At 42.5% G+C, this 24,604-nt stretch overlaps 1 protein-coding gene across 1 annotated transcript; it reads left to right on the top strand.

Annotated features, from left to right (window-relative positions):
• The first annotated feature begins 197 nt into the window (after nt 1–197).
• SAMD3 (sterile alpha motif domain containing 3) lies at nt 198–20,187 on the top strand. Its single transcript, XM_056856228.1, is given in 9 exon segments — nt 198–276; nt 1,165–1,305; nt 3,240–3,307; nt 9,205–9,330; nt 17,541–17,633; nt 18,805–18,878; nt 18,880–18,965; nt 19,331–19,413; nt 20,047–20,187. Coding segments are annotated over 9 exon segments (891 nt in total).
• Nucleotides 20,188–24,604: the final 4,417 nt, after the last annotated feature.

The raw sequence follows: 24,604 nt of genomic DNA, 5'->3' as shown, positions 1-24,604 counted from the left end.
AGAGCAGGCTTTAATGGGGCATGCCAAAATAGTGATATATTAGAACACGTTATTATCCAGTAAGTGTGTGGAATAGTCCTCATTCAAGGAACTTGTGCCTATTTGGGGGACAAGAGTGGACTGAATGTTCACTCAAAGATTAATTTTAAAAAATCTTTTACATTTTATAGTGAAAGTTACCCTCACAGCACATGAAGATGGAAATGTGGTCAGTTGATCAAGTCTGCACCTGGTTGGTACAGAGAAACCTAAGGGAACTAGTTCCTAAATTTTGTGGTAAAATAATTTAAAACATGTATGCATTTCTGTACATGTATGTAATTACATGTGTGCGAGTATAAAGATAGACAGACAGACAGATAGTTCATAGGATTAAGGATGGAATCAAGGTACAGTGCAATCCTAAACAGAGTTCCATCCTTCTAATCCCATTTACTTAGAAATGTTAAGGATTGCCCTGCAAGACTTGTTAAGCATTGGGACTGCAGGGGTTATTTGTAAATATTGTTTTTAAAAAACCCAATTAGTTCTCTTTTGGAAGTTAAACCCTGAAAGACATCCTGTGCAATGTGATGGATGTTTTGTATTTTAACTAATGCATTTTGGATAGTAAACGTGTCTTTCTGAAGTGTAGAGTGAAAAGGCTGTAACATGCTGAGGGAGAGTGTTTGAGTTTCCAGCCTAAGAAAGGCTTCTGCTTCTTTTCAAAAAGCTGGATCTGAAACAGGCAGAGGGCTTAATTTATGTCCAGGCTTTGCCCCTTTTAGGGCATAGCCATGTTGACATTTGAAGCAATCGTAATGAATCGTTGAGCTTGTGTCGAATACTTGCTCCTTGTTCAACAAGAACCCAACCTGTACAGCTGGGATTAGCAAGGGAAGATTCTTAGGATAGCCTTGGCAGCCCTTTTCTTAGGAATTAAGCACTGAGCACACTCTAAGCCCATTAAGTCAAAAGCTTGGGTAAGAATATCAATATTCTGACACTGCTAAAAAGAGAAAGTTTGTGGTCCAAATTGATTGCTTGTTACAGTTTAAACAGAACTCTTCCTTTTAGATGTGAACAAAAAGAGTCGATGCCTTAGAGATCCCAATTTCCTTTAAACATCCTTCTTCCTGCAGCAAGGCCAATCAATAGGTAATGATTCCTTGCTTCTTCTCTTAGAGGAAGAAGTGAGTGGAGTGGCGCTCTTGGCTTTTAATGACAGGATGGTCCAGCAGCAGGTGGAGAAGATGGGGCACCAGGCAGAGCTAATGGATCTGATTACGAAATGCGAACAGCAGACCAAAGGATCAACATTTACTTGTGAATCACCTGCCTCTCAATCGCCAGGAGCAGTGGAAGGGTATGTCTGTGCAAATGAAGGAAACAGAAATGCCAGCAATGTACATACCTAAGACAAGCTCTCCGCTGCAATGCAAGCATTTGATCATTTTTACACTTGCTGAGTTTTTATGTGAATTTGGAAACTTTGCAGAACTGTACATCGATGGGATGTTCTTGAATAGTAGTTTAAAAAACATTCTCATGTATTTATAAAGCAATCTTGTAATGTTCCATTTGATCTAACTTAGTGGCAATATTTAATTACTCAAATAAGAGGTGATGGGGTTAAAGACAGATACTGCCATGAAAGCAGAGCCCTCTTTCTGTATTACCAATGTCTGTTTTCAGCCCAAATCTTCAAATTGCTATCCTTGGGCACTGAAATAGTTGGTAACTTAAATCTCTTGTGTGGACGGGTATCCAACAACTCAGCAGTATAATGATGTTGTCAATGTATGGTCTCCCGTGGACAATTATTGTTAAAAATGGCAAATACAATAATAGACAAATGCCTTCTTTACCTGATTATGAAACTTCATGTAAACACAAGTTTACACATAAGGTATACTCATGAAGGTCGATTGTCAAATCCCATTCTTACACAGAAGGGTGTGAGACAAGGATGCCTCCTAGCTCCGTTCCTGTTTAACATGTATGTTAATTCCCTCATAAAGTGTTTTCAGGAGATGGACATTCATGCACCTAAACTAATGGAAGGGAAAAATCTTCCCATCCTAATGTATACAGATGATGCGGTTCTTCTCTCCCAAACCAGAGTGGGACTAAAGAGAGCAGTAAGAGCTTTGGTCCAGCAATGTCAAAAGGAACGACTATTAACTTTGCAAAAACTAAGATGGTACATTTTAATAACAAGTTTCATAAATCATTTTGGCTAGTGGATGGGCAACGAATTGAACAAGTTAAGTAATTAAGTATTTGGGAGTAGTGTTTCAATTTAATAGGGAAAAATAGTGCAAATTCCAGCTGTGGTACATTCTGCGCAAAGAAGCTCCAATGCAATTCTTAGGTTGTTTAGAACCCAAGGGGGAGGTTTTATCCCATTGGCTATTGTTATATCTCATATATTAAGTTATATCTCATCTTATGTATGAAGCACAATGAGATGTGAGGCCAGTCTGCATAGGGATGAAACTAAAGTTTGGATAAACGTTATCAACTATTGGTTAAAAATCCATTTAAATCCAATCAGGCTAATAATGCAGCTCTTATCTGCAGCTCCATATCCATCATGATCTGATAGGATCATCAAAAAATTATTTACAATTGGTTTTGATCCACAACATCTGATGGAGCTGGGACTAAAGAAAGCCAAGTCTGTGGTCCATCAATGTCTTATTGACATTGAGCTACAAAATGATAATGCTCTTCTTCCTAACCCTTTTAAAAACCTTAGGTCATGGATAGGCAGTAATTCAGCCCCTTATCTAACTTCAATTACTTCTCCTACATTAAGATGGGCCTTTTCTAGGGCCCGATTTGATGCCCTTCCATCAGCTGTACTTTTGGGAAGGTTTCTTCATTGCCCAAGAGAGACACGCAAATGTTCTTGCCCTATGGATGTGGTGGAGACGTTAGTACATATATTGTTTTACTGTGAATACTATGATGATGCCATAAATTGTTTAATTACTCCCCTGCTAACTCTGTTTGTACATTCTCACATTTCTGAGACCTCTTTGGTGGAATATATACTGGAAGACAGGGTGACTCTTATTTTGCACTCTGTAGCAAAATTCTGCTTTTATGTTGGAAAAGAAAGGCATTAATGATGAATAAAGGTTTTATGGGTAAATCTTCAGATTAATCAGTAAGGATGAGATGCTGTAAGTAGGATCTGTAGAGTTTTATCATAGTTTTATCATATTTTATGTTGGCCTTTGGCTATAATAAAGATGATGATGATGTTGCCAGTGCATTGCTGCAGGCTTACCCGTTTCTTGATGAAGATGTGTGTGGCTTTGTAAGTATCAAAACAAACATGGTAACAATCCTGTGTTTCTTGTTGCGTATTACATGTAAAATTGCTTTAATTTGGATATTGGAAGGAATTCAGTTGAATGTGGTGGTGGAAAGTGCCGTGAAGTCACAACTGACTTGACCCCATATGCTCATTCACCATATGCTCATGGAGTCGTATGCTTCCAATTGGCTCTCACACATTCAAAGCAAAATCAAATCTATTGGCCTGAATTTTGATTCCCTACTCATGCTCTGTGACAGAGAAGCTTTCCAGATGGTAAAACACAGACTTTTAGACATGGGCCTTCAGGATCTATATAGGGCTGCTAATAAAACCTGCTTGCCACTAAACTTAAGGATACCTTTTGATGTTTACCAGCCTTCCCCATATCTATCTCATATGTATGATCCATCTTATCGCAGAGCCATCTCCCTAGCTAGGTTTAATGTTTTGCCATCTGCGTTACTCGATGGAAGATTTAGCAAAATCCCTCAGTCAGACAGACTTTGTCCTTGTGGCAGTAAGTGTGCTGAAACAGTTGTCCATGTTTTATTTTATTGTAGTCTCTATTCAGAAATTTGTAATGAACTACTAAGCCTTTTGCAGACATGTAGACTGAATGCCTCCGATTCCTGTAATTCTTCCTTTCTTTTGAATAACTGTTCGCCCTATGTTCTGGAGAAGGCAGCACAATTTTTAAGATTGCTATAGAATGCTGCAGATTATTTAAATAGAGGGATGTGTTAGCTCACAACGCTATCTTATGCAAGTGTCTTTTAACCATTTTGTAAGGTTATATCTCAAATATTTATATTTTTACACGCTACCATATGTACAGTGATTTTATGCCAATAAAGAACGATATGACTATGACTTGACCTCATAGGATTTTCAAGGCAAGAGATGTTTGGAAGTGGTTTGCCATTGCCTGCCTCTGTGTGGGCTAAGAGAGTTCTGAGAGAACTGTGACTAGCCCAAGGTCACCCAGCAGGCTGCATGTGGAGGACTGGGAAAATAAACCCGGTTCATCAGATTAGAGTCCAATGCTCTTAACCACTATATAGGGTTGTGCAAAAAAAAAAAATCAATAAATTTCGAGTTTGGGTTTATTGGGCCCAATTTTTTAGGTAAACCCGGAATAAGCTAAATCCCCATACCGGTAAAGGGGTATTTTGGCTTTATTTCCAGGTTTACTGAAAAAAATCGGGTCCATTATAGTCTATGGGTTTTTTCCCAAAGCTCCTGTGGGGGCATTTTTGGAGGTAGAGTCACCTACCTCACCTGCAAAGGACTGTCCTGAAATGGTGACCAATGTTTGGTTAACTTTGGGACAGTAGGTTCAATTTTATGGGCCCACAAAGGGGTTGCCCCCTTCTCCAGGCAATTGTGAGCTGAGCTATCCATCTGTTTTCAGGTTCAGAAGTTTAGCATTGCTGAGGACTGGCAGAAAGAGCTGATTGGCATGCTGGTGCCTCAGTCTGGGGGCTCCCTTAGTACCTGGGGTGCATAGCATGATGTCCATGCAAATTAGCTTCCAAACTGAGGAAAAAGGCATAAATGTAAGAAAAATGAGGCATGGAAAACATTTCTTTTGGTGGCAAATGACATCCTGTGAACAGTCCTTTATTATGGTAATCAAAAATCTGATTTCAAGAGATGGTCATGGTGCAGGGCAACGAAGCCTCTACTCAGAGTAACGAAGCCTCTACTCAGGGCAACGAAGCCTCTACTCAGGGCGACTTTCAATTTGAGAGCAGATTTTTTGGGGGGTGGGGGGTGATATTGAAGCCAGTCGAAGTCATGACCAAGGCAGCTCTTATGAAGGAGATTGCTCATCCGTGCGGGTAAGGAGTCTTCTTCAAAAGCCCAATACGTAGCTCTAGAAGCGGGCATTTTTTAGTTGGAGGGTAAATCCCTCCGGATGTGACTGGGTGAGCCCTGTCTTCTGCCTCCAGACTATCCTGATCCAGATTACTGCACTGAATGGTGATGAATAGTTTGGTCATACCAAGTTGGCTCCAATTACACAAATCCTACCTCAAAAGGGCCCCAACTATGGGGCCCTAACAAAACCAGTCAAAGATAGAAAAGTGAGAGAAAGCACAGAGCTGTACATCTGAGCAAAGGCAAATAGCCAAAACCCAAAAAAGCCAAATATCTATATCTATTTGGCTTTTTCAGGAATTGCCTATTCAGCTTTGGGCAGATTCCCACATTTTGGTATTTGGTCTATCCAAAACATGAATATTGCCAAAACGGCTAATTTCAGGTTTATTTTCGGTTCAGGTATATTGATATTCACAATCCTACCACTTTACCACGCTGGCTCACGTTGAATAGAGCTAACATTAAACAAAATGTAATGGTGACCTCATTGACTGGTGGCTGCATTTCTAAGACTGTTTCTTTCACCCTATGTATGCTTGAAATTGCTCTTACACAACTTTGGCATTATGGGAATCATAGCATCATAGAATCATAGAGTTGGAAGGGGCCATACAGGCCATCTAGTCCAACCCCCTGCTCAATGCAAGATCAGCCTAGAGCATCCCTGACAAGTGTTTGTCCAGGCTCTGCTTAAAGACTGCCAGTAAGGAGGAGCTCATCACCTCCCTAGGTAGCTGATTCCACTGTCGAACAACTCTCACTGTAAACCCCCCCAATATCCAGCCAGTACCCTTCCGCCCTCAATTTAAACCCATTATTGTGAGTCCTAACCTCTGCTGCCAACAGGAACAGCTCCCTGCCTTCCTCTAAGTGATTGCCTTCCAAATACTTAAAGAGAGAACTCATGTCCCCCCTCATTCTCCTCTCCAGACTAAACATTCCCAACTCCCTCAGCCTTTCCTCATAGGGCTTGGTCTCCAGGCCCCTCATCATCCTCGTCACTCTACTCTGTACCTTTCTGCACTACTATGATGATCTGGAAAGCTCTTGACCATGCAGGAGGAGCCCATGATGTTGCTCCGCCATATGAACTTGGGAGGAAATCCAGTGTGGACTCTTCCTGTGCCCTTCTAGGCTTGTCATATTACATAGAACTCAGTTCCACACGATTGTATTAATGTACAAACCAAGTCAAAGATCTGCAGAGGTGCTCCATTGGAGATGGACATCAGGAAAGAGATGTGCACAATGAAAGGCAGAAAGGACCGTTTCTGTGCTGGCAGCTGAACTGAATATAGCAACAATTAAAGAGGCAGTGTGCTGCCCTTCTAAACAGTTTTGGTGGAGTAAGTCCATTGGAATGAATGGGACTCGGAAATAGGAACTTAAAGTCATGTGAATGGAATTATAGAATGCTATGCCAATTTGGGACTGTATTGGAGCTATGACTTTAATACAGAGGAAAGGTAAACAGACTTACAGCTCATTCCTGAGCTGGCGGCGTACAGGAATGGCGGGGAAGAGGAGCAGCAGTGCCTCTTACTAAACTGATTCCCGTACGCCGTTAAACAAAAACAGCCATTTCGCGGCTTTTTTTTGGTTTGTTTTATTTAACTGGGGCTTTTTGCCCCATAGGAAACAGCGAGGCTGTGCCTGCTAAAAAGCAGGCTCATCACCGCTGTTCTCGGCACTGGCGTACTGGGCCGAACAGGGATAGGAGGTCACCTAACCGGCAGCTCCTCCCCTGGCCCATCCCCGGAATGCCCTCCTGTGCTGGAGCAGCCTCTCTACGCCATGGCCTGCACCATGGAGAGGCCACACCAGTGGAGGGGCAAGGCGTGGTCCCGCGGCGCTTGGCCGCTGGCAGGACTGGCCTTGCCGCCAGCGTAAGTGTGTGTAATCATGGTTTTACACGCACTTACGCTGGCAGCGGGGTGACGCCGCCTCCTAAGAGTTTTCAGTCGTCTCCCTGGAGGCTTCCAGAGGAGAACCAATAACGTCTTAAATAGGGGCTTAAATGCACCCACGATTCCTAAATAGTGGAACGGGTGGCAGGAAATCTGCAGCCTCAGAGTGCGGTTAGACTCCTGATAATCTCTGGGTTTTACAACTTGGAGACTCAGTAGCAGTCACCGCCAGCTAAGGAGTAATAAATTGCCGAAGACGTCTCTTTGGAATTTTTTGGCTTCGCTCTCCCCTATACCTGCTCTTCTGAAAACTGAGTAAGTTTGAAAAAAACTCTTTTGTTTTACCTGGATCTGGAAGTCCCAGGAAATTGCTAAATTTATCTGGTGAATCCGTATCTCGCCACTCAATGATTAAATGACTCTTTAAAAACAAGAAAAAATCAGATAACGCGGCAGGAGCTTATAAATTTGATCAGTGGGAAGACATAACAATTAAGACTTTTAAAAGACGCTTCAATTACCAATCAGGAGCCATTACAAATTAAAGGGAGGGAGGAAGGCAGTCTTTCTCACTAAACAATGCATTCCTGCCACGTCCTTCCTGGAAATGGTCTATCATCGCGAGAGAGCCAGTGAACTCAGAATTGGAAGTGTGGCACCAGTGTGTTACTAGCAAATAACTCCCAAGTTCCTGACTACAAAGAAGAGGGAAGGTTTACATTGTTTGATTCCTGCAGTACCTTGGTTCCTGTAGGTTATCCGGGCTGTGTGACCGCGGTCTTGGTATTTTCTTTCCTGACGTTTCACCAGCAGCTGTGGCAGGCATCTTCAGAGGAGTAACACTGAAGGACAGTGTCTCTGAAGATGCCTGCCACAGCTGCTGGTGAAACGTCAGGAAAGAAAATACCAAGACCACGGTCACACAGCCCGGATAACCTACAAGAACCAATGAACTCTGACCGTGAAAGCCTTTGACAATATCCTGCAGTACCTCTTTGCTATTTATTACATTGGAACCTGCTCGGATTTTACTAACTGAGTTTTAATAGACTTCTAGAAGGGCAACCATGGAACACTTGATTAAGCAGATGGAACAACTTTTGGCTTTGACGAGCACTTCATTTCAATGCCTTATTCAAAAAATGGATATTATCCTAAATGATGTTAAAGAATTAAAAGCCCAACTTATTACAACTGGATCAGAGGAGACACCAAAGGGCACTCCAGTTCTCAAGAAAGATGAAGAACAGAAGTATTTTGCAAAAGAAACGAGGAATTATAAAAAGCAATTTACAATAGCCCATTGGATAATAATGGAATTGAAAATGACTGACTCAGGAATGCACTGAGTGCTAGAGAAGAACAAGAGTCCAGTAGCACCCTAAAGACTAACAAAATTTCTGTCAGGGTATAAGCTTTTGTGAGTCACAGCTCACATCTTGAGATACCTTCAGATTTAGTACTGTTCTGCTTGTGAAAGATCTTGTTCAGCACCTAGCACTTTCCTCTTGATATCTTATAGTGCCCAATAATTGTTTGTACAATGGCTTGCACAAGTGAAAGAATGGCTTGGGATATGCTACATTTAACTTACACTAGCAAAGGGCTAGTGTAAGATTTTTTCATACTTCCGCTTGTACAAGGACCCTAACACATGCAGAAATCTTCTAGTGGATCTAAGCCTTTGGTTCTTGTTATTCTTCCAACTGACAACACAAGAGTTATCCTACAGCAGCAGTGCTTAATAGGTATTACTGTGGAAAGGATCAATTACAGAAACATCAGAGGATTATTTAATGTGTGATAACTGTACTCTTAATGACCATGTTGAAGGACAACCATACAGTAATTGTCTTGCATTTTCAATTTCATTGGTTGTAACACTGTTGTTCACTAGCATTTCAAGGCAGCCACTCGATGCTTCCCCAAGAGGAACTGGATCCAGAGAGCTTTTGAAAAGTATAGCTGCATTACCCCCCCCCCCAAAAATCTGCTGAAAGCATGCACTAAAAAGTTCTTGTTAGATGGGGAAATAGTAGGTAGTGACCTGCTTTGAAAGAACAGATAAGGCTCCTGGAAGATGCTAATTTTTAATATATGCAGTTTCTATGGAAATGAATCCTTAAAGACCATTTCAAGAATGTGAGGAAACCAATAGAAGATGATGAGCAGGTAGTGAGAAAAAAATGCAAGTTTGGACACAGGAAAAGACAGACCAAGAAATCTACTGAAAACTGAAATGAGGCAGCAGAAGTAGTGCTCATAAAAGTAAGCATTCAGATCCCAACAGGATGGAGGAGTTAAGAATGTTCCTGTGCTCCTTGTTCTTTTTGACTATGCCTGAAAGAAGTAGCAACAACTGGACTTTCCTTCCTTTTCCTACAGCACAAGACTTTTTGGCCTTTGGAGAATAAAAGGGCTGGATTCAGATGTCACCAACAAACCTCAATTTGTGAACAAGACTGGAATTCATTGTTCTTTGTGTGTGGTGTAGAGATTAAAGGCATCCTGGTTTAGAACAAACTGCAGTTTGTCGTGACTTCTGAACTAGGCAAAATGAGAGTTTTATTCACTTTCCAGGATTTTCATTTTAGTATCTTAATCTGTACACAAGAGAAAAAACAGCAGTTATTCAGATGTTGCAGCAAGCAGCTGTTAGTTGTGGACCAAGAAGTCTTTGCACAGAGGGAAGGAAGAAGCTGGGAGGGAGTGAATGTGCTTGATGGCTTCCTGCCACATTTTTTTTGTCACAGACGGAGACTTGTTTATGATATCTTTATGCTTTGTTGCATAAAGTCTAATACTCCTGCCCTGAATTCCCAATTTTTGCGTTCCCAATATTGTATTTAAGACTGGAGTGTAGTGTTTAGTAATCCTAGGACATTTACCCTAGAACAATGGAAGACATTTGGGGTGATTTTTCATGGTAGATTTTGCTTCTCTTTTGCCGTGGAGCAAAAAAAAACAAAAAACCTGGTTTAAATTATTTCTTCATGACAGCAGACCTTCCCCCCAATCTCGAAGCAGTTTTGTTTTTTCACAGGAACAACTGCGCAGTATTCTGCACTGCTTACCTCTGTCCCCTTGTCCTTCCCCTTCCATTCCACTCGTGACTCACCGCTCCAACTCCGCCCACTTTGCCCATGATGCTGCTTTGCTCCATCTGGCCTCTAGATGTTGCTCCCTCGCTGGTGATGTGACAACACTCTCCCGGACGTGCACGGGCACTGACTCGAAATTGTCACTTCCCCCTCCCAATTGCCTACTTTGGCATGGTCATTCCGTTGGTATAGCAGTCGGTGGGTGCACGTTTACAGGTGGTTGTATGTTGCTGCCACCCACAACGTCCACTCACTCCATTAGGGGTGATTCCAACGGTGCAGCCTTGCCAACCTCTCTCCTCTTGCTGTACAAATTGTAAGCAAAAAGGAAAACAGCAGTGCAGAACTACAGTTAAAAACTCTGTTTTATTGATATTTGCGTGTGTTTGAATGTTTCATGCTATTCCACAATGCCTTGTGCAATATGTAGATGGACTCTCCGCTTCTCTAGGACTTGCTAAACCCTTGCTATAACCGGTGGAGACAACAGTAGAAGGAAACGCGCAAAAGCAAAAGTACGACAGGCACACTAGCACCTCCTTTATAAGGAAAGGCACGAGAGCGGCCGACAGATACCGTTGGCTGCCCCCCCTCTCAGTTTGGGTTCTACACTTAAACTTGCATAGGTGGGACTACCTTTTAGGCTTGCCCTGGGACAAAAATTACCTGGAACTTACATTTTCAGTACAGCCCCAAAGAGGTGGACAGACCTGCCTGATCTGGCATTGATCACTACCGTAAACAGTGTAAATCTGGCCCGTTTTGCAAGCATCCACCCAGCACTGATGCTGCACCGGTTTCAGACTGACAGCACGCTTCCTGCTGATACGTGATACCTACTGCAATGTTACATTCAATGTGTTTGTTCATGCCTACTTGCGAATTGAGGTAATCCTGTTTCCTGTTTGACAAAAGTGTCATGCATTCCCTGGCCTGCCCATTTTTTATCTGGCAATGGTTTCCACAGGTGCTTAGGAGAAGGTTATTCATGGCCACTAGTAAAACCAGAGTTTCATTTACCTGTAACTGTTGTTCATCTGGTGGATCTTCTATGCAGGCACACATTGGGAATGCACAGGCGCAGGCCAGCCACGGATAAGATTTGTCAGCTTCTAGCAAAATCTAAGAGAGTGCTCCTTCTCCCTTTGGGGCATGCAATCTTCCTGCCCCTTGGTCACATGACCCAAGGGGGAGGGAGCACTCTTCCCTCCAGTTCTCCAACCTGCCACCACGGAACCAACCACTGGTCTAGCGGAGAGGTCCCACAGCGGGGAAGGAGGGAGGGATGTGTGCCTGCATAGAAGATCCACCAGATGAACACCAGTTACAGGTAAGTGAAACTCTATTTTTCATCTGCATGGTTTCTATGCAGTCCCACATTGGGAGAGTAGCGAGCTCGGTTACCAGGATGGTGGGTGTGGGACAGTCACCGAAATAAAGACTGCAGTACGACACGTCCCACGTCTGCATCTCTCGCAGAGTCCACATCCACAGCGTAGTGTTTCATAAACGTGGAGGGTGTGGACCAGGTAGCAGCCTTACAGATGTCCTGGAGTTCAATCTTTGAAGAAAAGGCGATGGAGGCTGCTTACGCTCTGGTAGAGTGTGCTTTAATCATAGGAGGGCATTCTTGGTGAGCAAGATCGTAGGCCAATTTGATGGTAGATGTGATCCATCTCGAGAGAGTCTGAGGAGAAGCACGATGACCTTTATGGTGTCCCCCAAAGCAAACAAAAAGGTTATCGTCCTTACGAAAGTTCTGAGACCTCTTAATGTAAAAAAGGAGGGCTCTTCGGACATCGAGGGAGTGTAATGCCCTATCAGCATCTGAGGATGGGTGAGGGGGAAAAACCGGGAGGACAATGTCCTGGGTAAGGTGGAAGGCTGATACAACCTTGGGTAAAAAAGAGAGCTTTGGCTTCAGTACCACCCTATCCAAGTGGAACTTAGTATAAGGAGGGGAGTGTGAGAGTGCTGATAAGTCACTCACCCTCCTTGCTGAGGTAATTGCAACCAAAAAGGCCGCTTTAAATGACAGCAGAGCCATTTCACAAGTGGCCAATGGCTCAAAGGGAGGTCTCATGAGTTGAGAAAGTACTAAGGAGAGACTCCAATGAGGAACGGGTGGAGTGACGGGAGGATACAAATTAGTGAGACCTCTCAAAAACGTTTTGGAAAGGGGATGAGAAAAGACTGAAAAAAAGTCGATATCCAGGTGAAAAGCCAAAATTGCGGCTAAATAAACTTTAATGGATGAATTAGATAAACCATCATCTTTGAGGGTTAGCAGATAATCAAACACAACAGACAGTGGGCAAGTAATTGGTGAAACATCTTTGACCCTAGCCCAATCAGAAAAATGTCTCCATTTTGCGTCATAAGGTCGTCTTGTGGAGGACTTTAAGGAGTGCAATAAGACCTTAGCTACCCTGTCAGACCACTGCCCTGGGGCTGCACCCTCCAGGCAGCAAGTTGTAGGTCTGGGGGGGAGTAGGAGGGATCCTTCGGGGGAAGGATGTAGTTCTCTTATGCAAGTGACATGAGCACTGCGAACCACGACCTCCTGGGCCAAAAGGGAGTGACAATGATGGCATCTGTCTTGTCGTGGTTCAACTTGGCTAGGACCTTGTGAAGTAGAGGGAATGGGGGAAAGAGATAAAACAGAGCCCCGTTCCAAATTGTCTGAAAGGCATCCCCCAATGAGCCCGGGCTGGTTCCCGCCGTCGAATAAAACCTGCAACACACGGAGTTGAGGTGTGTTTCAAAAAGGTCTACTTGTGGGTAACCCCACTGTCGGAATATTTGGTGGAGACAGTCATCGCTTAAGGTGAGCTTGTGTGTTTGATTGGGAAGGCGACTCAGCGCATCCGCTAATGTGTTGCTCTTGCCTGCAATGTGAATTGCTACGAGAGTAGCATGATGAGCTATGGCCCATTCCCAAATGTCGCTGGCCTCTTTGGAGAGCGAAACGGACCCTGTGCTGCCCTGCTTGTTTATATAATACTGGGCGGTGGAGCTGTCCGTAGCGATCTGAATGTGAAGTCCGTCCAGGTGCCCTGCAAATGAAGACAGAGCTAGACGGATGGCACGAAGCTCTAATAAATTTATGTGCAACCGGGATTCTAAATATGACTATGTACCCCGTGATGTAAGGTTACCACAATGAGCACCCCATCCAGAAAGGGAAGCATCTGTGAACAGGTACCTCTCAGGGGAAGGACAATGAAAGGGGACACCTGAGAGGATGTTGATGTCATATGCCCACCACTGCAGGGAAGCAATGACATATCTGGGGATGGATAGGCGTTAGTACTGGGAGTCGACATTGAGCCTGAACGCCCGGAGGAACCAATTTTGGAGCGGGCGCATACGAAGTCATGCAAACTCCACCACAACCGTGGTGGAGGCCATGAGGCCTAACAACTGCTGTATATGGTAGGCTGTCTGAAAGCGTTTCTTAGTGAACTTGGCCACCAATTTTTGGATGGCACAACCTCTTTGAACAGGGAGGAAGGCCCTGGCTTGTTCGGCATCCAAGCGTGCTCCAATGAAGGTCTGTACCCGTGCCGGGACAAGTTTGGATTTGGAAAAATTAACTAAAAGACCCAGATTATGAAGGACTGCAAGGACTAAATCCACTTGCGTGGCCAACTGTGATTGAGAAGGACCCACGATTAACCAGTTGTCGAGGTAGGGAAATATTACACAACCCTTCAGGGCAATGTGAGCTACCACAACTGCAAGGCACTTTGTAAAGGTCCTGGGGGCCGTAGATAACCCGAAGGGTAACACATTGTACTGGTAACATTTTCCGTTACATTCAAACCTCAGGTATTGGAGACACTCTGTGTGAATCGCGATGTGGAAGTAAGTATCGCGGAGATCTAGCACCGTGAACCACATGTGCCTGTCCAGGAGGGGAAGCACTTCTGGGTGTGAGAGCATATGAAATTTTCTGGTCTTAATAAAGGCATTGAGGTCCTGGAGATCCAGGATATGGCACTTCCCCCCCTTTTATCCACAAGAAAAAAGCGGGAGTAAAACCCGTGGTTTTGGTAGGCAGATGGAACCTCTGAAATAGCCCCCTTAGAGAGGAGACTGTCAACCTCTTGAACAAGTAGATCAGGGGCTGGTAACAGAGAGCGGGCCAATGGCCTATGTGGAGGTAACATAAGAAACTCTATGAAGTAACCAACATTTATTATTTTCAGAACCCATACATCACTGGTAATTGCAAACCAAGCATGGAAGAAATCAGACAGGCGATCACAAAAAACAATGGACACGTCTAGTCATGCCTGTTTCGGTTTGTTGAAATGGCCCGGAGACCCTGTGGGGCCTTTGCGGACCATAGGTTTGTTTTGGAACTTCCTTTCGTTCTGAGGGCGAGGAAAGGAAGGGCGGAATGAAGGTTGTGTGAAAGACCCTTGAAAACGGTATGGGCGGGAAGGTTGGTTGGTTTGTTGGCCAAAATAACGCCGCTTGAAATCAGGCGCCTGAGGGGCAATCTCTAGAGACTTTGCATTTGTCTTATTCTTTTTCAAGCAATCCAGGAAGGTATCTGTTTGGTCGCTAAATAGGGACATCCCTTCAAAGGGAAGGTCTTCGATACGTGCCCTAGTATCATAGGGGAGCGCAGATTGACGCAACCAAGCGTGTGTCAGGCCCAGCCTGGGCAGTGTACCAAAACGGCCAGGCATGGTCTGACAGAGGATGTTGTGTTATCACCAGGTGCTGGCCAAGGTCAGCGCTACTGCCAAGTATTTGTTTTGACTCAGGACTCTGTGGGGGACAGTTACCATTGATATCAGTTTGCACTTAAGACATATGACTGATCAACTGCATTGGATTCTATAATGGTAAAACAGGTGCAGTTGATCAGTCATATGTCTTGGATTGGATTCTAAAATGGTAACTTAACCCTCACTTACCTGCATTTGCTTTAACTTATCCATTGTGTAGTTTTAAAAATATTTGAACTCTATCCCAGTTCCCCCTCACCCCCCAAATATGCTATTTCTAATTATCAACTACACCTAATAATTACTAGTTTCATTATCTTACTGGTAAGATTAAATTTAGTAACACTATTATATACTCTCCTTACCAATTTAAAATTACCAGCTCTTCTAGAATATCAACATTTAAATTACTTAATTGTGGTGACAGTAAGAGGTGGTTTCTTTCCCCATGTTTTTAGCTTAATGCATAATAAACACTTGAAAATTGGCATAGAAGAATGTTTCTAATTTGGAAAGTAATGATAAATAAAGAGCACAGTATCTACAGAGCTAGAATGTGCTTAAGCATTCCAGTTCTGCTGGAAGACTCAGCAAAATCACTGTTACAAATTATGGTTACAAGCAGAGGGCTTTACTTTGTGAGAGACATTAAAAATGCCATTAACACCAGGGGAATAACACAAAAATGTATTTAGGATTCTGGAAAGAAATATAAAGTGGACAGCTGCTTTACTATTGAAAGTATGAAGGTATTAATGAATTTCTTTGATAGAATGGTTTCATTATTACCTCTAAAAAACAAAACTGGGGGGGAACTGAGGTGGAATTTATTATAATGATGTATGAGAATCATTTAGGTGGATAATTAAACTTGAACATGTACTACCAAAATAAAGATACCTTACAAAGTTGATGAATGGCACTATGTGATATACTTCTGAATATTTTAACAGGCTGAAAAATATTTATAATAAAGAGTTTCATGTTGAGATAAGTGGACATATTAAATGGTTTAATGAAGAATGCATGAAAACTGAAAGGAATTGGGTGGAGGCGGACAACTGTGTGGCGGGACCCCTGTATACCCAGCATTCCTGGCACCCATGAATCAGTGCTCAGGACTGGAGCAGTACCATCCAGCAGGAGCGCTGCGCTGGAAAAGGACCCAGAGTTTCTGGCATACATGGACTGATGTGCAGGACTGGACAGAAAGAAGTGTGCAGGACTGAAGTGGAACCTTTCCATAGGCATGTAGTGCTGGATGTCAAGGACAGGAAGTGCCCTGGACTCCATCTTAGAAGAAGATTCCCTCCACTGGAGAAAATAACCTCTTCTCTTCACCTTGCCACCCCCAGAGCTGTGGAAGGACAACACCTATTCAAACATTAGAAGGACTTTGCTACATTTTGCATAGCCATCAAATTGGCTCCTCTATCAAGATCTGCCTGACAACTGGAGAGAGAACAATGATGGCTCCCTCTCACACCTTGCATTTCCTTTCCTGGGACAGCCTGAAAGCTTGCTAATCCCACCTTGTAGGTCCTCTCCACCCCTTACTTACACACAGCTAATTAATGGCTGAGATCAACTGGCCATCAAACCTCTATTCTTCTTGTATTGCCCTAGTAGCTCCTGTCCATTCTTTCTATAATATTCCAATACTTGAGAAGCAACCAAACCTTTGTTTGAGTGGCAATGATCAGTCATTCACAGCCATCGCCAGACATTGCCAACTGTAGGGAGACCATACCTGCTCCTCCTCCCTTCCTTGGGTATACAAATATCTCCTTTTTGGCACAGTAGGTGGCTGCCATTTATTTTTATTTTATTTATTTTTGTATTTCTAGCCCACCCTCCCCCGGCCGGGCTCAGGGCAGGTTACAACATTAAAATTTCCAATATAATAATAAACAATAAAATATATGAAACCATAAAACCACAAAACAACCCAATTAATTTAAAAGATGGCCGCCGTATATAAGTGCTTACTGTAGCAGATGAGGCCAACCATAACATATAATTGGTTTGGCTATCCACCCTCAAATAGATCACAAACTGAGGGTGGGGAGTAGGGAGGCCAGCACAGATCTCACTTACTCACCTGCGGCCGTCCTCAACCGTGGGCCTGGTGGAATAGCTCTGTCTTACAGACCCTGTGGAACTCCTTCAGGTCCCGCAGGGCCCTGATGTTATTAGGCAGAGCATTCCACCAGGCCAGGGCCAGCGCCGAAAAGGTGTGAGCCCTACACCTGGAGGGCAGTCCTTTCCCCCTTCCCCTCTTGTAGCTGCCATTCTGGAACCTCGTTCTGCAGGAAAGGTGACTATAGCCCACTTGGGAATCTCAAATCTTTACTTTCTTAGCTCTGGGTGTGTTGGGAATTGTTTGTTTGTGTGTTTTTACCCTATTTGATTACTTTTAATAAAACCCTTAAAATTCATAAAAGCCTCCTCCTTATTGGGTTGCTCTCCATCTGGCTAGCTCACCTAGGGGCGGAATTGGTTAAAAAGGTCCCCTTGCCAGCCTTTTGCATATCTCTATCTAGTTTCCAGCTATTTTCCCCCAATAAAGGAGACCCCGTGTCTGGCGTAACAACAGGATGAGCAAGACTTTAGAAATAAGATGATAAATAATAGGATGCCTTTGAAAGACATTCTGAGACTGTTCCCCTTTTTAAGATGTCCTCATCAGGTAAAAATATTTTCTGAGGAATTCTAACAACATCATTTTGTATGATACAAGTGTGCCTTAAATATTTTCCTACATGTTACTGGTAAAACAGTAATTTAGCTTCTCTAGAATTTTTGCTTGCAAACCATCACTTTGGTCTACTGATCCCACAGTAGCATAAGGTTGGATCCAAATGTGTCCTTGGGAGAGTGGAAGACAACTGTTCACACAGGGTGGGCACATTTTTTTTCATGGATTTCCCACTTTAGAAGAAAGCACTTCACTCTGAATCTCATACTGTTTTTGAGCAGATCACAACTCTTATGTGCAACTTTTCAGGTGGCAGAAGAGACTGCAGAAGAGAGGGAGAGGCAGGGTTGCCAAGTCCGGGTTGGGAAATACCTGGAGATTTTTGGGGTGGAGCCTGAGGAGGGTGGGGTTTGGAGAGCGGAGGGACTTCAATGCCATAGAGTCCAATTGCCAAAGCAGCCATTTTATCCAGATTTCTGTCACCTGGAGATCAGTTGTAATAGCAGATTTCCAGCCACCACCTGGAGGTTAGCAACCCTAGGGAGAGGTGAGAAAAGATCTGTTCCGCTCACAGTTCTTTGAATCCAACCCATATAACAACTCTTCTGATAAGTGGAAGGGCACTTCTGTTCATGGAATAGGGATGGTGTGACTTGCCAATTCCTTCTTCCTAGTTAAAGCCTCTAGGTTGCATTCCTGAGTATCCCTGACCCCTCTGTTGAAACTTTATCCCATGTGTTGACTGCCCCTTTGAGAGATCTGTGCATACAGTCAGTAATAGTTTCCAAGGTTTCCAGTTTCCATGTGTTCCCTGCTAGCTGCTCCTGATCCTGGTATTACTTTGGCTTTGGCTGAATTTCTGTCAGCTGTGGCTTCTATGAAAGGATGGAAATAGAGGATGGTATTTGTAAGATGGATTCTGTCCACGACTGCTGGGTCATTGGATTAACTAAAGTAAGCAAAAGAAAACTCAAGTTCCATTTAAATCAATGGGGCAGGTTACTTGGTTTCAGAGGGACTTTAGCCTCGCTAACATTCTCTAGAAATGGGACGGTTCTTGGAATTAAGTCTGGCTGACTTTGAGCAAAAGAATTCAGTAAATTGTAAATTAAAGCATTCTCTGTTTCATTTCATGATTTCCGTCCCCCCCCCCCATCTTTAGCTTTATAGAGAGTTTTAGTCTCTAGCGCAGAAGGATATTTATAAGAAAACTGCAGGGATTTTGGAGCCATATCCAGACTTCAGACTTGGTGAAGAATAATCCAATCAATGTTATTCTGCAAAAAAGTCTGAAACAATATATGGAAGATGACATTCTGAAATGTTGGCATAAACACTTATATCTAGTTTTTAAAGTAGTGAATGGATTTGCTATTCTGTTTGTGTGATAGAGAAACTAAGCAATCATACTGAAGTGCACTAAGAAATGTGTGTTTGGTTTTTCGGGGTAGATTTTAAGTAGAGTCTAAATGGTTTATTACCTGAAGAAGAGAATTTAATTACTCATTCATGAAATGCTGAACTTAATCTTTAAAAGGTATGCAATGTGTGGGAAAGCAACCCAATGTCACTGCTAAGAGTAGGAAATACATCTGAATACAGCACACTACTCAGGCAGTTATAATTGCTTCTTGGAGCTGTTACTCTTCTGCCTCTAATCTTCTGACCTGTAATTTTACTTTTGCCAGTTATGAAGATGACCACCACATGTTTACTTTTGCCAGTTGTTTTTGGAGAGGATTTCCTTTTGTTTGCTGCTATAAATGAGGAGGTACATAGATAACCAAGTCTACAGATAAGTTGAAATCCTGCACTGTTCTATCCTCATGTAACGAGGTCCTCGGACAGGGTCTCTTGGCGACTGCTAACACCATAAATATGTAGAAATGGTTTTCTGTTGCCCAGCCTGCCAGTTAGGCTCTGCCTCCCAAGCCCTGTGCCTCTGCCTGCAAAAGTAAGGTGGGTAGTGACCAGAGATGGAACATTTTCAAAGGTAGCATTTGGCCTTTGGAATAACCTCCTTCTTGAAGCTCACCCAGTGAGCTTTTGATGGGGTGGGGGAGTATTTATTTTTGCTGTTTTATTATCTGCTCCTAGCTAGGGGACTGTTTTGTGGGTTTGTTAGGCTGTTCAACAATGCTTCATGCTGTTTTATGCCCATGGCATAAAATAATGTTCATTTATTTTTTACAGAGGCAACTAAAATATATTAAGCGCTGTACCAGGAGAAAAAATGTTCTGTGTACAGGCTCGTAATCTAGATAAAAATGGGAGACACAAGGAAAGGGGGCTTTAAACACAAGAAACCTTTGATTTTTTTTCATTGTTTGTCTCAACTAGGTAAAAGTGTCAACATTAGAGCTAGAAGTAAAATACCCACGTGTGAGTTTTCTCTGTGGAAAAGGAGAAACTGGCCCAACTGGATGACTGTAGAATGGCCCTGGCTGCTCTGCTGGCCACATATCATGTCTTTTGCATTCCATTCCTTGAAATGCTGTACAATTCACTCACCTTCTGGGAATCCCTCATCTTTGAAGTGAAATAGCCACAGTTACTGTTTGTAAATACAAAAGAATGCAAAAATGTGAGCAGCCCAATATTTAACAATGCACTTTTTAGCAGCATTCCCTTTAAAGTAAATTGTTGAAGGTCTTCAATATAAAACTTACTTGTATCTTTACACAACCAATATTTTTCCCCTAATGAACAAGAGTTTTGATATTAACTTTTGGCTTTATGGAAATAACTTGTGTTTACCCAACAAGTATTCAGTGTTATGATCAAGTGTAAATTTAGTCAACGTAAGCAATGTGAGGGAGGGAAGGCAGCATGGTAAAGCCCGATCTTGTCAGATATTGGAAGCTAAGCAGGGCCAGCCCTGGTTAGTATTTGGATGGGAGACCACCAAGGACCACCAGGGTTGATATGCAGAGGAAGGCACTGGCAAACCACCTGTTAGTCTCTTGCCTTGAAAACCCCATAAGGTCAGATGGCACTTTACATACACACACACATTGTAATGTGGATTTCTTTAGGATAGCCAAACAGTAGGATAGCCAATTCAGCTTTTCCACTGAATGATATGTGTATCTGATTTCAACCCTTTGGTGGCATCCGTAAATGTTTACAAACACTTAGCATAACTTTATTTTAAAAATAATTCATAGAAACGGTATAGCACCAATTATTAAACGTATTTGTGATACTTTTGACTCTGTGTCTCAATGGTATATAGAAAGGGCATGGGGATGTGACTGGAAAAAAAAATCATGACAAATTCTACATATCCATTTTCAGATGAATTCTAAAGATAGGATGTTCAAGATGCCTGCCTGACCCACCCATATTTTTAAAATCTGAGAATCCAAGGAATATGTGGTCTCAGATGTTATGGGTGCAGTGTTGCTTTCCCCCTTGGCTCTTCCATAATGTGTAAACAAGTCCCATGAAGGACTGCCTACTCCCTTATGAACCCATCCGACCACTACAGTCATCTTTGGAGGCCCTGCTTTGGGTGCCTTGGCTTCTGAGACCAGACAGGTGGCAACCGGGGAAAGGGTCTTCTCAGCCATGGCACTAAAACTCTGGAACTCTTTGCCCAGGGAGATTTGTCTATCCCCTTCTGTTGCCATCTTCCACCAGCGAGTTAAGCCTTTTTGTTTTGTTTGGCATTCATAGAATCAGAGTTGGAAGGGACCACCAGGGTCATCTAGTCCAACCCTCTGCACAATGCAGGAAATTCACAACTACCTCCCCCACACACACCCAGTGACTCCTACTCCATGCCCAGAAGATAGCCAAGATGTCCTCCATTTCATCATCTGCTTAAGGTCATAGAATCAGCATTGCTGACAGATGGCCATTAGCCTCTGCTTAAAAACCTCCAGGGAAGGAAAGCTTACCACCTCTCGAGGAAGTCTGTTCCACTGAGGAACTGCTCTGTTAGAAAATTCTTCCTAATGATCCATCCTTCCTAACCAATGTTTTAATCGTTGTCTTTATGTTTTGTATGTAGTCTGTAATTTTATCTGGTTAAGGGCCGTAAATAAACAATCTGAAACTGTTTTGTATGTACTGTAACTGTTTTAATGATCTGTGTTGGGGAGGTGATTGTAATGGTTTTAAAATGTGATTTTATCATGTATGTTTTAAATTTATAGTTACCTTGGTGGCCCTCGTAAGGGCAGAAAGATGGGATACAAATTTTGTAAATAAAGAATAACTAAAATGTGGGCAGAATGACAGGTTCCAGTAGGGCTGCAGGACAGCAGTATGCACATCACCACATTCACACCATGTTTTCCCCACAGATTACCAACTTTGGACCAACCAACACCAAAGCAGATACCTTGCTACTAGCTTCTGTGATTCTTATGAGACATTACCAGCACATTTCTTATTTTTGCATCCTTATTAGTTCAATAACTCTCTACTGGAAAATGGATGTTGAGATCTTGTCAGATAGGGCTTCTGACAGCTCCGTCCTCAAACAAGATGGTTTCCCCGCAAACAAAATGGAGTTCTCCGTGCACTCTCTCCCCCCCCCCCGTTTTGCACATGAGCTCCGGCCAGAGATTTACAATTGTATTGGGACCAGCCCGTGTAAATCTTCGATCTGATATCGGGTCCCGCGCACAAAGCCGAGAGCTCGGCCATCTCCTCCACTGATTGTTCTTAATTGTTTCTGTTTCAGTTTTACTTAAGTCGTTACCGGCAGAAAACAACTACATTGTCTCTTTGTTCCTGTAACCCTATTGTATCAGCTCTATAAATGTATCCACACTCCCCCAGTCATGTATTCCAGCCTTGCGCGTCTCCTTGCTGAAATCACTGACTTCCGGAATAAATTCTTGAATCGCTGCTCTGCCTGGATTTGAGTTCTATTGCCTGAAACACCGTGCATTTGCTGAAGCCTGACAGATCTGCAGGTTGTTGAATTCTACACCAACTACTAAAATAATACCTTCACAGAATTTCCTACAGCCCTTATTAAGAAGGCTGCCTGATTCAAACCAGTCACACAATTGTCCAGTCACAACTTTTGTGGCGTTAAGTTCATGGAAGCTATTTTTACCATCTTCCTTGCTTGGGTATGTGTATGTAACTTTTTCTGATTCCTCCATGAATTCCCATACAGGGCCATGGTACAGATCACCTTGTATTTCCCATACTATATTCTGGATAGTCTTCCCAATCTTCAGCAGCAGCTTTTAAGAGATACAGAGACTACTGAAGCAGGTAGTAAAAACTGCTGCTAGGAAACCACTCCATTTGTGGAAGTCTTGAATGCAAGAATGCAGTCTAATCTTTATAACCTACATGTTTTCAATGGCACATGCTGAAGCCGCAAGGTGCCTGAATAGAAGGAAGACTTGCTCATTTTAGACTTATTTCCAATGATATCCTCTCTGTATAAGCCTAAAACTCATAACACTTTAATTAGGTCAAACATGTTAAAGAAAGAGCTATCTCCTGCTGTCTTTCAATTTCTTAATGTAACACATTCTTCTGTTTAGCTGATCTTTAAATTCCCCAGGAAAATGAATATGTCAGTTATAAGATTGGATTTTCAGTTAGCTACTTTAATCCAAAGAAAAATCCAACAACAAGCCATATACCTTTTATTAAGATCAACCAAAATATCATAAAATATCATGCAGACTTTCACATACTCCAGAACTCTTCCTCAAGCTGTCTGTTAAGCCCCCCCCCTAAAAAAAAAGGGGAGGGAGAATGTCTCAGGCCATATGTTAAGGACTCCTGTCTGCTATGTAGGCCTGGTGTTAATTTGCACTTTAGCCTTCTTGGAAGAAGGGGAGAAAGTGTAGTCTATATAAAATTGATCAGATGTGTCAGTAGCACCAAATGGAACACACAGGTCCTTTCAAAACCCAAGAGTAGAGGAAAAATGTGAGAGAATGTTAACAGAAATGGCAATTAATTTTGATGATACAGGAGGTAAAGATTCAATGGAAGACACATTGAGTAATATTACTTAGTGAATGGCTGGAAATAAACTCCCCAGCAAATGATCTTCTTCCAGTTGAAGAGTCACTGTCTTTAATGAGATAAATGTGGTATTTCCCAAAATAAATAGAGCTGTAACTGTTTTGGTCCAAAGAAAAATACAAAACAAGTAAGACTTTTTATTAGGACCAGTCTAAATATCACAGAACAACATGATAGTGAAGACTGAGTGCTATTTAGTGATATTTTAGTTGGGCCTCATAAAAGGTATTACATGGCTTTTATTTTACGATCGAGATATTACCTTTTACACATGCACTTTTTATTTACCTCTAGTGTCTCAACAGGCTGCAGACTAAAACATGTCAGTATTGCAATACAAAAACAATTGCTTCCTGGACAGTGAATGAGGTTTGCTGGTAGTTTGTGGTAACACCAAGAAGGCTGGTGGAAGAATTCATTAAACTTTTTTAATCATGCAAAAATGAACTGTCAAAAACCAGTGTTGTCCTCCAACAGTTATTTTTTTCTTATAAGAGAACAGTTAACTCAGATGTAGAGCCCAATATCAGTTGACAACCTGACCTATGGCACAAAATGGAAAAAACAACAGGTCAAGTAAGCAGTGAATAATTTGTTATGGAAATATTAAATGAAAGGAATAAAAAATGCTCCATGGTGAATTCATGTGACTCCTTAGAATAAAAGTAATTTCCATAATTTTAATATAAATTAGAGATCCCTCGCTTCTGCTGAATTAAAGAAGCCTAGTTGTGAGCTGTCAGTTGGTAGACTCCTGCTCTTTTTAAGAGTATTTTTGCTAAAAAGCATAAGCAGTTTCCAAAAGTGGCTCTCAGAAAAGATCAACACTCCCACCATTCCAGCTCACTCTTCCTCCCTTTGGAGAGCTCTTCTGTGATGATCCCTTTAAGTTTTTGTGCTTTGAACAAGCTTGGAGCTGCCCAGGACAGGCTTCTCCTGGGCACGCTTCCCTA

The sequence above is a fragment of the Euleptes europaea genome, chromosome 10 (genome assembly GCF_029931775.1).
Source record: "Euleptes europaea isolate rEulEur1 chromosome 10, rEulEur1.hap1, whole genome shotgun sequence".
Taxonomy (NCBI): domain Eukaryota; kingdom Metazoa; phylum Chordata; class Lepidosauria; order Squamata; family Sphaerodactylidae; genus Euleptes; species Euleptes europaea.
The sequence above is the reverse complement of the archived record's forward strand: the minus strand, read 5'-3'. Positions and strand labels throughout refer to the sequence as shown.